This window comes from Nelusetta ayraudi, unplaced genomic scaffold (genome assembly GCF_046127955.1).
Source record: "Nelusetta ayraudi isolate G7.1 ecotype Tasmania unplaced genomic scaffold, CSIRO-AGI_Nayr_v1 ptg000027l, whole genome shotgun sequence".
Lineage (NCBI taxonomy): Eukaryota > Metazoa > Chordata > Actinopteri > Tetraodontiformes > Monacanthidae > Nelusetta > Nelusetta ayraudi.
The window spans coordinates 1786704-1801405 of NW_027466077.1; the positions used below are offsets into that span (position 1 = coordinate 1786704).

Genomic DNA, 14702 nt, shown 5'->3' on the forward strand with positions numbered 1-14702 from the left:
TGCCGTCAGTGGGGGGAGTGGAAATCTCTGCTGCCTCTGATGATGTTCCTCAACACGCCCCGATGAGAGAGCGACGCCTCGCATCCTCAAACAGCCTCGACTCTTTGAGCCTCCAAGAGGCCGACGCCGGAATGACGCCGCCTCGACTTATCAGAACAGACGCTCCGTTTTGTTTCTGTTTTATGAGCGTCGACACACCCTGCATATAAATGTATATTTAATGCATTTTTGTTCTTGTTCTTTCGTTAGCGTAGCCTTGTTTTTTCCCCCCCCCCAGACACAGAAAAACAAATATACAAAAGCTGCGTTGGAGCGAAAGTGGAGTGGAGTGAAACATCACAAGGCGACGCACAAAGGCAACACACTATCTGATGTCAACCCGCCAGGCACCGTTCACGACGGGGAGACAGCAACTGTAAAGAAAGACAAAAAGGACCAAGACCCTGGGGGAGCGCAGTGCAGTCGTTACATTTGACCTTCAGGAAGGTCGTTCCGCCCTCCGTCCTCATCAAACTGCTGCCACCGTCGCCGCCTCGGCCGCTGCTGGAAGGACGAGGACGAACAGGTCAGAGGTAAAAAAACGTAGCCTTTGTCACGTCTCCATTTCTCATCTCGGAATCCAGAGTGTTTAGCCCTTTGTTTGCAGCCTCCTGCTGAAAATCTGATGCTTTGGGGACCTTCTGCGCAGTTTGGGTTATCCAGGAGTGAGGCAGTCAGAGTCGGCAGAGCTAAAAACCTGACTGAGGGTGTGGTCACTCGGGAAAATAACTTGCCATATTTCCAGAGAACGGTGTATTTAGCCCTCTGTTTGCAGCCTCCTGCTGATAAAAAAATGGCGTTTCTGTGAGCTTCTGCGTGTTTGGAAGGGGAGAGTAAGAAAACTGTTATAGTGGGCAGAGGCAAAAATCTTCCCTGCGGTTTGGTCACTTAAAAAAAAAAAAAAAAAGCAAAGCATATTTAGCCTGTTGTTTGCAGCCTCCAGCTAAAATTGAAGCTGTGTCGGAGCTTCCGCATGTGTAAAACAAGACAGGAACGAGGCAGTCAAAGCGGGCAGAGCCAAAAAAAACCTGGCCAGAAGTTCTGGTCACCAACTCCGGAGAGGTGCCCCAGTGCCCTTTGTGACATCACTCCGACATGTCTCGAAGGGATCGGCCGGAAGGACGGGTTCTCAGGCCCTCGCCGGCGGAATAAGCGATCCGATGTCTGATTCCGAGGCGGGAGGAGCGATTTTCAGGCCGGCGCTAAATATTGGTCATAACCTCGTTTCACTCGCGCTCACTTAAGTGGCTCCCCAGGGAGCGGCGCTCCAATTCATTCAGGAGCGGTGCAGTGAGGTGTGTTGTGTGTGTGTGTGTGTGTGTGTGTGTACATGCGCGTTTGAGGGAAGATTTTGAAAAAAGGAAAAGAGAAAGCTCAGCTCTTGGTGCCGCGGGGGATGACTCATGCAAGTTCTACCCACAGTGATGTAAACTGTAACACACACACACACACACACACACACACAAAATACAAAATAAACATGAGAGGATGATGCAAAGTCGCATTGCTGCGTCCTCGACTGACCGCATCGAAACCAAACACTGGAGAAATGTTCCACGCAGACGGCTGGGGGTGGCTGCCCCCAGTGACATCACAAGGGGGAAGTCTGTTTCATCCTTTCCGAGCTCTTCCTGTTCCTCTCAGAGCTGGGAGGGAGGCGACCGCTTGTCGTAAGAGTGACTGAAATTGGAAGCGATTCAGCCGCTCAGGGGATTAATGAACGGCGGAGGGGGAGGAGCCCCGAGTCTCCGACCGAAAGCACCAACCACGGTTTTAACAGCGAGCGCCGTCGCTCTCCTCGTCTTGGCTGCGACGACGACAATCGCGTCCCCGCTGGGCCTCGCCTCGCCGCCACCTCCGAGCTATCGACCCGCCCGAGGCCCCGCCCCCTTTTTCTCCCGGGGGAGGGGGGAGGGGAAACGTAGGCGAGGGAAGAAGGCGACGGGTCTCGGTTGGCAAATTGCAGCCTGCGAGACGGGAAAATTGTAAAGGATGCGCCGGCCGTCGATCAGAGAGTTCATCACACACTCAGCCCACACTCAGGATTCTTTTTTTTCTTTTTTTCCTTTTTTACGCTTACAAGTTTTATCAAATCAGACGTAAAGGTGTCGTTTCTCAGAGTTTCTCCGCTCTCCCTCCCTCGACGACGCAGCTGCTGTACATGCAGCCTGAAGGCGGCCGCAACTGGGGCACAAACAACAACAGCAATCCAGTGGGAAAAAAAAGGGAAATCACGCGGCGCTCCGGCGGTGGAGACCAGCTGACTGGCCGACCGCTGGAAACCCCGGGGGGGGCTCGCCGCCACTCGTGCACGGAGGGATGACGGAGGGGAAGGGGGTGAGGGGAAGGGAGGAAAGGGAAGGGGGGAAGGAAGAAGCGACGCTGAAGATTCCTGGAGGAGCCTGAACATCACACTGCTGCATTTTATTTCGGGGAAAACCACCTCGAGCTGACGAAACAAAATTCTTAGGAAGTCGAAGTCGTCCTCCCCGGAAAAAAAAAAAGAAAAAAAAAAGCGGGTGTTGGGGCAACAAGACGGTGACCCCGCCCTTACGGCGGAGAGGCCACGCCCACTCCCGTCAGCGCTTCGAATATCTGCGACGTTGAGCGAAGACGCACGAAATGAGGCCACTTCACCGTCTCCTCGGCAGCCACACACACACACACACACACACAGACCTGGCAGCTATCCGTTGCCCTCTTTAAGAATCCACACAAGACAAAACAGGCTCCCACCCCGCTGGCCCTGCCGCAGCCACACCGAGGTGCAGAGAGTTCTGCCCGTAACAACGGGATGGGTCACATGATCATGAAGTCACACAGGCCCCATCGCCTAACAGGGGTCCAGCATGTTGACACGTGCTAACCGGGCAGACAAAACAATGAAAATAGGAGAACCAGCCTGCATCCCTTATGTTTCACCACCAGTCTTCATCCTTCTCCTCCTCCTCCTCCTCCTCCTCCTCCTCTGCTTTGTCTCCTTATTGAAGCTGCATCAAGCCGGAGCCCTAGGCTAAAAGCTGCTGACGTAGAGTTCAAACCGTCAGTTTGACATCCAGTCGGAGAGATGATGCTTTTTTTAATTTTTAATTTTTTTTTTATTTTCACCTCCGATTTCAAACTGATCTCTTGCAGTGCAGGTCAGAGTCAGAGAGCGGAACAAGAGCTGCGAGTGGGTTAATTCAAACCACAGCAGAGGCCACAACAGAGGCTGAATGGATCACTCCAAAACAGGAAGTAACTCTTTTTTTTTCTTAAAGGGCTTCAAACAATTTGTTCCCCTCTCTCCATGCGATGAGCGCGCGATCAGACTGTGGCGAGGAAAAAAAAAAGAAAAAGCAGGCGGATTACGGCGTTATCGGCGGTGAACAAAGCCCCGTCCACCCGTCGCCTCCCTCGGCGGAGGGCGTGTGACTGGAATTACTGGCAAACTTTCATAGCACGCTAATCTGCAGAAACAGTGATGAGAGAGTTTTTGTCTAACTGCACTTTTTCACACTTCACAAATAATTTTTATCCAAATTCCTGAAGTGTCACATCGAAATTCCGTTTTTTTCCCCCCCGACGGCTCACCTGCGGCAGGGCGGAGCTGAGCTGGCGCTGCAGCGAGTCACGGTCGTAGATGACGTCCTGCAGGTGCTGCTGCGCCATGCCCAGGCTCTCCTGCGTCTCTCGCAGCGTGTCCAGCAGCCGGTCGCGCTCATCCAGCATGTTGACCATCAGCTGCTCGAAGTGCGAGTCCGGGTCGGAGGCGCTGCTCTGGGAGCCGCGCTGGCTCAGCGCCGTGTCCTCGCTGATGGTGGGCATCACCTCACACATCATCTTGGCGCTGCGGGAGGAAACATAGAACAGGGGAGGGGGGTCACGAGTCGGCTCATCATCAGCATAGTCATCATCATCATCATCATCATCATCATCAGCATCAGCATCACTATCATCCTCTTCATCATCCTCATCATCATCCTCATCATCATCCTCATCGTTGCCATCATTATCCTCATCTTCATCACTATCATCCAATTCATCACCACCATCATCACTATCAACATCAAAAACACCAAAATCTTCATTACCATCATCATCATCATCATCATCATCATCACCCAATTCATCATCATTATTATCAATACTATCATCGTCATCATCGTCGTCATTATTATCATCACTGTCACCCAATTCATCATCATCATCATTATCATCATTATTATCAACATCATCATCATCACCATTATCATCATCATCACTATCATCCAATTCATCACCACCATCATCACTATCAACATCAAAAACACCAAAATCTTCATTACCATCATCATCATCACTATCATCCAATTCATCGTCATCATCATCCTCATGATTGTTACCATCATCACCATCAATATCATCATCATCATCATCATCATCATCATCATCATCATCATCATCATCCAATTCATCGTCATCATCATCCTCATGATTGTTACCATCATCACCATCAATATCATCATCATCATCATCATCACTATCATCCAATTCATCATCACCACCATCACTATCAGCATCAACACCACCACAATCTTCATTACCATCATCATCATCATCCTCATCGTCGTCCTCAGCATCATCCTCAACACCATCACCATCATTATCAGAACCAAAATCCTCATCACCACCACCACCATCATCTGCAGCATCATCTTCATCACCACCATTGCCATCATCTTTAGAATGAGAATTACCATCACCACCATCATTACCATCATCATCATCACTACTCACTACCACTACCATCATCACCATGATCATTACATCATCATCATCATCATCATCATCATCATCATCATCATCACCCAATTCATCATCATCATTATCATTACTATCATCATCATCATCGTCGTCATTATTATCATCCCTATCACCCAATTCATCATCATCATCATCACCATTATCATCATCATCAACATCATCATCATCATCATCATCATTGTCATCTTCAGCATCATCCTCAACACCATCACCATCATTATCAGAACCAAAATCCCCATCACCACCACCATTGCCATCATCTTTAGAATGAGAATTACCATCACCACCATCATTACCATCATCATCATCACTACTCACCACCACCACTACCATCATCACCATGATCATTACATCATCATCATCACCAAAAAGAGGGATGTATCAGGAAGAGGTTAGACGGAAAACAGTCTAACCACTGCAGCCTGAGGTCCACAAGGCGGTGTATATATGTACGTGTTTATGTGTGTGTGTGTGTGTGTGTGTGTGTGTGTGTGTGTGTGTGTCTGCGTGCGCGTGCACCTCAGCGAGAGCATGGCACTTTAAAGCTGCGGCGACGTCTTGGGAGGCCGAACGCTCTGGCCCACATTTCACGCTTGTGCTGCTTAATGGGCCAAAGCAGATCAGGTTGCATAACACGCCGTGTCTATGCTATGGAGGATACGCGAAGCCGCCATCCAGCCCGCCACCGGCCTCGGGGACCACAGAAGAAGAAAAAGAAGGAGAATAGAAGAAGAAGGAGCCTGGCGAGCGGTCCTGGGGGCAGGCCGGTACCGCTAAAACTTAGCCGGGTTGAGTCCGTGTGGTGACATGAAGACGCAGCTCTGCAGGATGAGTCAGGATCACCCTGCATTTAAAGGGACTCTGACTTTCTTTTTTTTTTGGGGTGGGGGGGTGGGGTTAATATTTAATGAGCCTGATGGAAAAAGATTTCAAGACTTTTTTCTGCAGAATTCAGCTTCAAAAAGCTGGAGAATAATCTCGCGTGCAAGTGTTTTGAAAGAGTTTCCTTCAGTTCGGCTATAATTAGAACAATAGAGTCAGTGTGTTAATGACGCTTTGAAATTGTCCGTTAAGATACCTGCAGCTTTTTTTGCCCATTCATGTATACATACCCATATAAATGTCTGGATATGTATATTTACATATCTCAGTGTGGACTTTTGCAGTGCCACCCGCCTGCTTATAATGCCGGTTCTGTGTCCTGGTGTGTTCTGGCAGAGCGGCCCGGTCTCTCGCGGCTCAGGAACCCGGCCAGGTTCCCACCGGCTTTCTTTTTTTCGCCCATTCAGCGACCCCGCTGGCCGCCGCCGGGGGCCTGGGAGGTCGGCGCCTGCCTGGGGCTCGGCTGCCAAGCCTTCGCTTGACGGGCAGGACGGGGTGCATTTCAAGTGGAGAAGGGAGGGACTCACGCATAAAGGCTCCTCTTATTGGAAAGACGGCGAAAGTCGAAAGTGCTTCGCGGAAACGGGTCGTAATCATAATCACCCAAAATGGTGATAGAGCCACATTATTCACTCTTCCAGATACATTCTGACACAATTTGCACTGTAAGGAAAGGTCTAAATCTTGCATTTTGTCAAACCAACAGATTTGGCAGTCACACTGGCAGCTGCAGAAATGAGTCCTAGATGTAAATCAATAAAAGGCAAATGTACTCGGTGGCTTTGCAGGAATCACGGTCAGGTTTGACTCGCTTAGCGCTGAATGTCGCCGTGCTCCCTTTTCAAATTCTCTTTGCTACATGAGACTTGTCCCCCACCCCCCCTTCCCCCCCGGCTCATTAGCCGTCCGTCAGCGCAGCATTTCGCAGCAAAGCTGATTAAATATACTTAACTGTAAAAACACACAAAAGCCGAGGGAGGGAAGCAGGTTTACCAACTGGTGCTGATGTAAATTTGGCCGCTTCTGCTGAAAGTGACAAGACGCGGCTGATTTCTCTCAAATTAATCTCATTAACGGGAACAATTGCTCCTGAGTGCGAATGTATATCCGAGCGGGAACGATTCACCACCTGGTACGCGTCATAAAGGAAGCAGAGGAGGAGGGAGCGGAGTGCGAGGAACAAGCGCAGGGACAAAAAAAAATAAAAATCCACGACTTTCTGTGGCTTGGGAGATAAGCTGCTGGCTCCGAGTCGACAAAATACAACCTGTTCTATTTAAAACTGTCTTTGAAGTAATCGGCCTGCAGCTTTTTCGAAAAGCAGCGTCGGTATCCTGCTGCTTGGCATCATGCTGCACAAGCCAAGTGCTCAAAATAACTGGCTAAACAAAGAATGTTAAATACACAAATTCCAATCAACTGGAAGGTTAAAGAATCACCTCTGTGTTGTATTCTGTCCCGGCTCCTGGATAAGTAGCTGCTCGCAAATGATTTAATCAACAGTGGGGGTTGTTTACAGTATTCTGCAAACAGCTTCCTGCTGAAGTTTCGTTTGGGTGGGGATGAGAGCAAAACACCTGAATGTTGGTGTAAGGTGGTGGGTGAGGTACTGGTGCCCTTTTGTGACCTCACAAAGTGCTGATTTGAAGAACTCAATGCATTTAAAGGTGCAGTTTCCGAAAAACCTTTTCTCATTTCTGGCAAGTTCTGGCTACCGAACTCGGTGGCTGCGTTTCCATTACAGTTTTTCACAAAATAAAAGCGATATTTCCAAAATTTCAACAGTCCTGTACAATGGCGACTTACAGGTGTTCCCATTGATGGTGTGAGGCGCATTCAATGGAATGATTGTAAAATCTTGTCCCACGAGATTTTACGAGAATTACGTTTGCTTTTGTTTGCTTACGTTTGTTTGCTGTCAAGAATGGTTGTTATATTTTTCTCTTTGATTACTTGTAAAAAAAATATTCCATATATTCCTCCGTCCAAACATAAGGCGCCACTTTCACTTGAAGTGAACTGGTCACGTGACCCCGTACGTCATATCCTCTTGACGTGTAAATGTGAAAAAAGTGTTTCCATGACACTTTTGGGACATACTGTACCTCTATATGGATACGTCTGGAAAAACCACCTCATGAAAGCATCAAAACCTTTTAGCCATAGTTGAGAGGTTTTTCCAAGTTGAGGTGTTTCCATGACCATTTTTTTTATTGCAATATTTAGGTTTTGCGCAATTCCAGAGGTCATGGAAACGCTGTTCGGAAAACATGGGCAAAGCGAACGTCTCACACCGGGGGACCTTTAAAGCCGGAGCGCCGGCACGAAGTTCAAAAGTGACGCCTCTCTGAGCACGGCTGGTGTTACACAACATAAGCGGCTCTCAAAATGGCCATTTGCGCGCCGTGCTGCAGCGAGGTTGAGTTTTAAAACGTTACAAGCGACACCCTGCTGGTCCCCGCAGTGCCACGCCGGCGACAAGTTTGGTTGTTTTTTTTGCCTCTGAATTGTGGGGCTGAAATAACACTCACTGGGAAGAACCGGGAGCTGTGGGGGAGGGGGGGGCTGGTGATTATCACACACGACTTGGCTGGGAATTCTACTTTTAAATCACGTCTGCGTTTGATTCCCTGGCTGGCACGCTTTCCCACAGATGAAAACACGGGCTAATGGAGGCGGGAGGGGGTGGGGGGGGTGGGGGGGTGGGGAGTAAATAAATAAAAACCTGTTGCATCATCATGGCGCTCCAACCGGCGTTGGCATCCGAATCAGTCGCAGCAGGTGGACCAACAGCGATGCGGCGGGTTTGTTTGTTTATTTTTTTTCCTTTTCTTTTCTTTCCCTGAATGAAACGCACAGATTGCGCTCGCACACACTCCTAGTGGTGAGAGATCCCATTCATATGGCTCCCGGCGCCGCCGAGACTTGTGACAGCGTGCAGACGGTGCACCAGGACCACGACCACGACGACAACAATTCAAGTGTATCCAATTTAATTGCCGCCACGGCAAACACAAACACGCACACAAACACAAAAAGACAAACCAATCGCGACGGGGCTCACCGAGTTGGGTGCAGTCGACTTTTTTTTTTTTTTTTTCGAGGACTGCACAGAGCCGATCTTGCAAGCCGCGGCGAGGACACTTGCAGGTGCCCTGAACCCGCTGGACTAATTAAAAGGCTGTTTGATTCATTAAAGCAGTGAATTACACCTGAGTGGACCTGTGACGCTGCACCACAGGGCCCAGCATGCAGTGCGGAAAAAAGGGGTGAAACCACGAGATCAAGTGTGACACACAAGCTCGAATCCTGATGCTGCAGCCGACCAAAGAGAATCTTTGTCAACCAAAATCTTAATCACATAAACTCCTGTGATATTTCACCCACTGAAACGCCTCATTGTGGCGATGACAATGGCAGGACTGAGCCTCCGCCCTGCAGAAACCACAGAAGAAGACCTCACGCTGGCCTTGCCGCTGCTGAAGGGATCAGCGTAGAAGAGCAACACCGGAGGCGAACACAGAGGGGCGCTGTGATGGCTTCTCCTCAAGAAGTTCCAGGAGTTAAGCTGAACGTCGCAAAGCTCAAACTTTGGCCGACCGTTTGTGCCAAATTCTCCCAAATCCCACCGCTCTCGGGTCGCGTAACTCCGATAACCTCCTCAGAGAGCTATCGCCTCGCTCCGTCTCGGCCCCACGAATCAGCTTTAAAAGCTGAGTCCCGCTCGTTCGCTCGCTCGCCTGCTCGGCTCCTCTGGGTGAATCGGCTCAGCTGAACCCTCCCGGAGACATCGACCGGGCAGGCAGGCAGGCAGGTAGACAGACAGACAGACAGACAGAGAGCAGGAGAAAGATGCATTTAGCAGCCAAGACGGTATGATGATATTTCCAGATATTCTGAGGCCGTTCTTACTTTTTTGACGCCGGTTGTTTTTTTTTACAACATGAAGACAGACGTTATATATGGGTTTAGAATCCCAATTGTCATTTATTTTGGTAAAGGAGGCAGGTAATTTTGTTGAACATATCCCAGTGATCGCATGCAGACTCATTGAATGTTTCAAGAAAATGTTTTAACTTTTATCCAAATCATCATCATTATTTTTTTTTTTTACAGCCGCCTCGCCGAGGACGAGGACATCCTGTTTCCCTTCCACGCGGTCACTGCATTTTTTCACGCATCCTGTTGTGAATGACATCACTGAGTGCCGGCTGAGGAGGAAAAAAAAAAAAATGAATGAGACAGAGACGAGTAGGAAGGTGTAGAGTTACACCCAGACGGCTGCCATTCAGAGCCTGTGCGTGTGCGTGTGCGTGTGCGTGTGCGTGTGCGTGTGCATGTGCATGTGCATGTGCTTGTGAGAGAGACAGCGTGAGTGCTACTCACTCTCTGCGTGAAACCACTGAAAAAGACGTGCATGGGCAGCCTTGAACGTAACCCCCCCCCCCCCCCCCCCCCCACCTCCCACCCCTCTCACACACTCACACACATACATACACACACTAACACACACACACACTCCCCCACCCAACACCAGCACCCACCCACCCACACGCCGCCGCCGCCGCCATGCAGCAAGGTCATCAAACAGCCAATCGATTTAGGGAGACAACGGCAACGGAAAAAACTGATTCCGGCGCGGAGGAAACGTTGGATTTCAGCCACCGCGCTGAGGCCGCACGGAAACGCGCGTCACAGGTAGCTCCTCCTCTTCCTCCTCCACCTCCTCCTCCGGGCAGGGGAAGCTTTCTGCACGGCAGGCAGACGGACGGACGGACGGACAGACGAGACAGCGGAGGAGGAAAAAAAAAAAAAAAGGCCTGAAACGCCACAGAAATCGTCCCCAGCTGCAAACGTCGGGGCAGAGAAGCTGCGAGCGAGGCCGCTGACGTCACGGCACGGCAGCAGCTGCATGTGCATTGCGTGTATGTGTCTGTGTGTGTTTGTGCGTGTCCTCTTGCACTCATTCATTCCCTCAGCAGCAAAGTGCACCACTGTCTATGTGTGTGTGTGTGTGTGTGTGTGTGTGCGTGTGCGTGTGTGTGACAGCCTCTTCCTTCCTCGCATCCCTCAAACGGCCTCGAGATGATAACCGTCTCCTCAAAGGAGGGGCAGCTGCTCCACCTCCTTTAAAGTGTTACCAACACACACACACACACACACACACACACACCGATTGCAGGGGGATCAAAAAAAAAACAACTGGACCCCCCCCCCCGCACCACCGTCATTCTGTGAAATGATAATGAGGGGAGGGAGAATCCTTGGCTATTGTCTCAAGTGCATTACATCATGCCAGCCCCTCAGTCAGCACCCCCACCACCTCGCCACGGTGACAGCCAGCTGGACCCCCACCCCCTCCCACACCTCCACAAACACACACACACACATCCGCGTCCTCCCTCCATCCTTCCCTCCACCACAATGTCAAACCACACCATGCAGCGCTGCATCTGGCATGGATGGATGGATGAGGAGGAGGAGGAGGAGGAGGAGCGTTGGAGCTCCAGTGGCGGTGATAGTGATGATGGTTAGGGGGTGTGGGGGGGGTCGGAGTGGGGTAATTCACCTTGCGGGAGGGAAGGGAAGGGAAAGGAGGGTGGGGGGGGTAATGTAGGTCATGGCAACACCGGCGGGCGCGCGACCAATATACTCACAGTGCGTCCGTGCGTCTCCTATCCGTGCAAGAGCTGCGGCTGCGGTTCCACTGACGAGTGCGGCGGCGGCGGGCGACTCAGCATCAATCCAACTCCGGGGCTCCTTCAGCGGGGAGACGAGGCGGCAGAGGCAGCGCCGACGATCCGCTGGTGGAGCTGCGGCCGAGCCGCGTCGCTGGCATTATTGTCGCGCAACAAAAGAGCAGCAGGGACCGCAAAATTAGCCGCCGATGACATTTGATTTCCGGGTTGATGTGCTCTTGCGCTCCCCCCTCTCTCTCTCTCTCTCTCGCGCTCTCTCACTCGCTGTGTGTGTGTGTGTGTGTGTGTGTGTGTGTGTGTGTGTGTGTGTGTGTGTGTGTGTGTGTGTGTGTGTGTGTTGGGAGGAGGGGGTGAATGAGGTGGCGGTGGGGGATGGAGGGGGGGGAGGAGGAGGAGGTTGGTTGGCACACGCGCGCACACACACTCACGCACACACAGCACGCGCCACGGCACCGGCGTAGAAATGATGGCACGCCGCGCGGTGGTGCCGTGATGAGCCGAGCTGGGAAAGACCACTGAGGGCGCAGCGCGGGGGAGGAGAGAGGGCGCGAGCGCCTCTTAAAGTTGCAGCTCCGACTTTCTCCCCGAGTCACAACGACAATAGTGTTTGCGGTGATGGTGTTGGGGGGGGGGGGTTCCTCCATCCTCAGTGCTTCTGCAAGTTTCGGCGTTTGATATGAAGAAATTTTGTTAATTTTTTTTTAAATCTGTAAGTTTTTAAAGAACATTATTATTATTATTATTATTATTATTATTATTATTATTATTATTATTATTATTATTATTATTATTATTATTCGCTAATTTCTTCTCCACTTCAATGATTTTAGGCAGACATTTATTGTTTCCCACAGTCTTTGAAGCGACCACCTGAAGCGTCGCGCGCACCTCCTCCCCCAGTTGGTCTGTGCCGAGTTCCAAGCGCCTTCAATTAGCGTCCCTTTGAGTTACACGTCTTCTTCCTCCCCTTCAGCATCTTCTCCTCCTTCATCTTCCTCGTTCGTCTCGTACATCCTCATGCTTTTTTTTTCCCCCCCTTGAATTTTTCCGCTCACTTTCCGCTTTCATTCTGTTGCAGTCAGAAAGAAGGCCAACATGGTTTTTTTACGCTTTACTGTGGCGACAGAAGATTCTGCCTTTGAGTTCTTCCTCCTGCTACCTTACAGGTGTCCAAAAGACTCCGGCTTGAAGACGCAGCATTTCCTCCCAGGAAGTGAGAACTGGCCGCGTGACTCACCGAAAAGGTCGACGCCCCCCTCCCCCCATCCCCCAGCCCACCGGTGATTGATGCCGCTGTCCGTGGTGCTGAATGCCGTCTTCGCTTCTCCTCCTCCTCCGCCTCGACCAGACGCCCTTGACACTCCCTGTTCCACCTGTTCCAGACTGATGATCCCGAAGAGGACTCCAGCAGTTGTGACCGGGACCTACCGCAACGCGTTCACTTAGCCCTGTGTTTACATCCTCCGTGCGAAAGCCGACGCATTGCTGGACCTTCCACATGTTTGGAAGGAGAATAAGAAACAAGATCAGAGAGGTGGCAGTGTATTGGGGGACGACGCTTGGCTGGGGGCGGGGGAAGGGGCTTGGCGTTTACCTGGGAGAGGTGTTGGCGAGGAATGGGTTCCCTTTGTGACATCACAAAGAGACAGTTTCCACTATTGCGTTTTCTTGCAGGCACTTTTTTCCCCCCGAAATAAGTCCACGATGGACTTTTCGGATCACGTACGCACACTTGGTTCTCATCCTCACCGCCGTCGTCTCCGTCTCTGTCTCGGCTGCTCGCCGTGTTTCATCCACATGCATAATGCAGCACGTTGGTGTTTTCCTGACTCATTCTTCCCTCCGGCAGGACCCGAATCCCACCTGAGGCTAAAACGCTTTCAGCTGCTCTCTTTTCCTCCGACATGCTTTACCTATTTCTCTCCCCCCCCCCCACCCCCACCTCCCAGTCTGATAGATTACCAAAGCAGCACAGCGCTAAGCAGGAAGTGGAGCGCTGGCACCCTAAAAGCTTCCGCTGACGTTGTCAGAAGTCGGCGAACACAGGCGAGCGTGACCGTCTTCCGATGCTGATACCATCATCACCACACCGCCCTGTCCCCCCGCCCCCTCCACCCATCCCACCGGTTAGATCAAAACTACCTCCACCGTCCCGCCGCGCTGACCTGCTTTATGCCACACTGTCATAAGAGGTGATCTTTGCATAATAATTTCCCAGGGGAGGGAGGGGAGGGTCAGAACGAGGCCCTGCATATGAATTGTTGCATTGCACATTACAAAAGAAAAGGGGGAAAAAAAGACAAAAAACCCGACTCGCACCTGCCCGCCTTGACGGCGAGTAGTGACATTTCAGAGAGAGACACTTTCGCACAAACAAAGCTCAGCTCTGGGATTCAGGCGGCGAGGCTCTTTTGACTGGCGCTATCGGCGGTGCTAAAACAGGCGGTTGAAAAAAGTCGGCGATCAAAGCGATAAAAGGGAATCAAGAGGAGGTTATAAAAAGAGGCCTATAAAAAGAAGAATGCTCGGTGGGTGGGCGGGGGGGTCAGATTCTCAATTCTAATATAAGCTAAGCTCATAGCTCGCCGCGCTAAGTCTGACAACGTCATTAAACCAGTCACACGTGCACACACACACACACACACACACACACACACACACACACACACACACACACATGCACGCACGTACAAAGGTATGTACCTTCATAGGCTGCTTTCATCACACAAGACCTTTTTCTCTGTTTGCAGCCTCCTGTTTAAAAGCTGGACTTCCAGATAAAACTGCCCTCTGCTTCGCAAGCAGACAAAAAGGGCGGAGCCAGCAGCTCTCTGTGGGCGTGGTTACTGACCCCTTGGAGAGGATGCACTAAAACAAGCGATGACTAGTGTGCTGCGCTAAACTGGTTTTCAACGCAACACTGTCAAAGCCGTTGATGGTTGATCAGACGCCCGACCCCTTTGTGACATCACAAAGGTCTTCCCGCAAAAAACTCTTCCACGTCACAACCTCAAAAACGCAGCCGAGATCCTTTGAAACTAGTTTGTCGAGGCCGCAACGTGTGCAGCCTCTGCTCCCTCCGACACGTGTCGGCGGCGATGGGTATCGCCAGCCGAGCAGCCAGAGGTTTCGCAATCTTCACGATTTTCTCGCTTCCTCCCTCTTCGGAGGCGCCGGCGCAGCGGGCCGGCCGCTGATAACACACGAGCCGGGCCCCGCACGGCTGCACGGCGGCGTGAGAGGCATTATGAGGCGGAACTGAGAGGGATTACAGCTGCCTGGACCGTAAATCTCTCT

The 14702-nt window shown here is 51.1% G+C and overlaps 1 protein-coding gene across 8 annotated transcripts in view; it reads right to left on the minus strand.

Moving 5' to 3' along the window:
* ppfia2 (PTPRF interacting protein alpha 2) overlaps positions 1-11763 on the minus strand; it is an 80207-nt gene extending 68444 nt beyond the window's left edge. For 5 of the 8 annotated variants that reach the window (XM_076030034.1, XM_076030031.1, XM_076030029.1 and 2 more), the window contains exons 1-2: positions 11364-11761; positions 3613-3868 (exon numbers count right to left, since the gene is read on the minus strand). In XM_076030034.1, coding sequence (XP_075886149.1) covers positions 3613-3861 — 249 coding nt within the window. In that variant the 5' untranslated portion in view covers positions 3862-3868; positions 11364-11761. Of the gene's footprint in view, positions 1-3612; positions 3869-11363 lie in introns of all 8 variants that reach the window. The other 3 variants (XM_076030027.1, XM_076030030.1, XR_012927120.1) reach the window with 2 other exon arrangements.
* Between the last annotated feature and the right edge of the window lie 2939 nt (positions 11764-14702).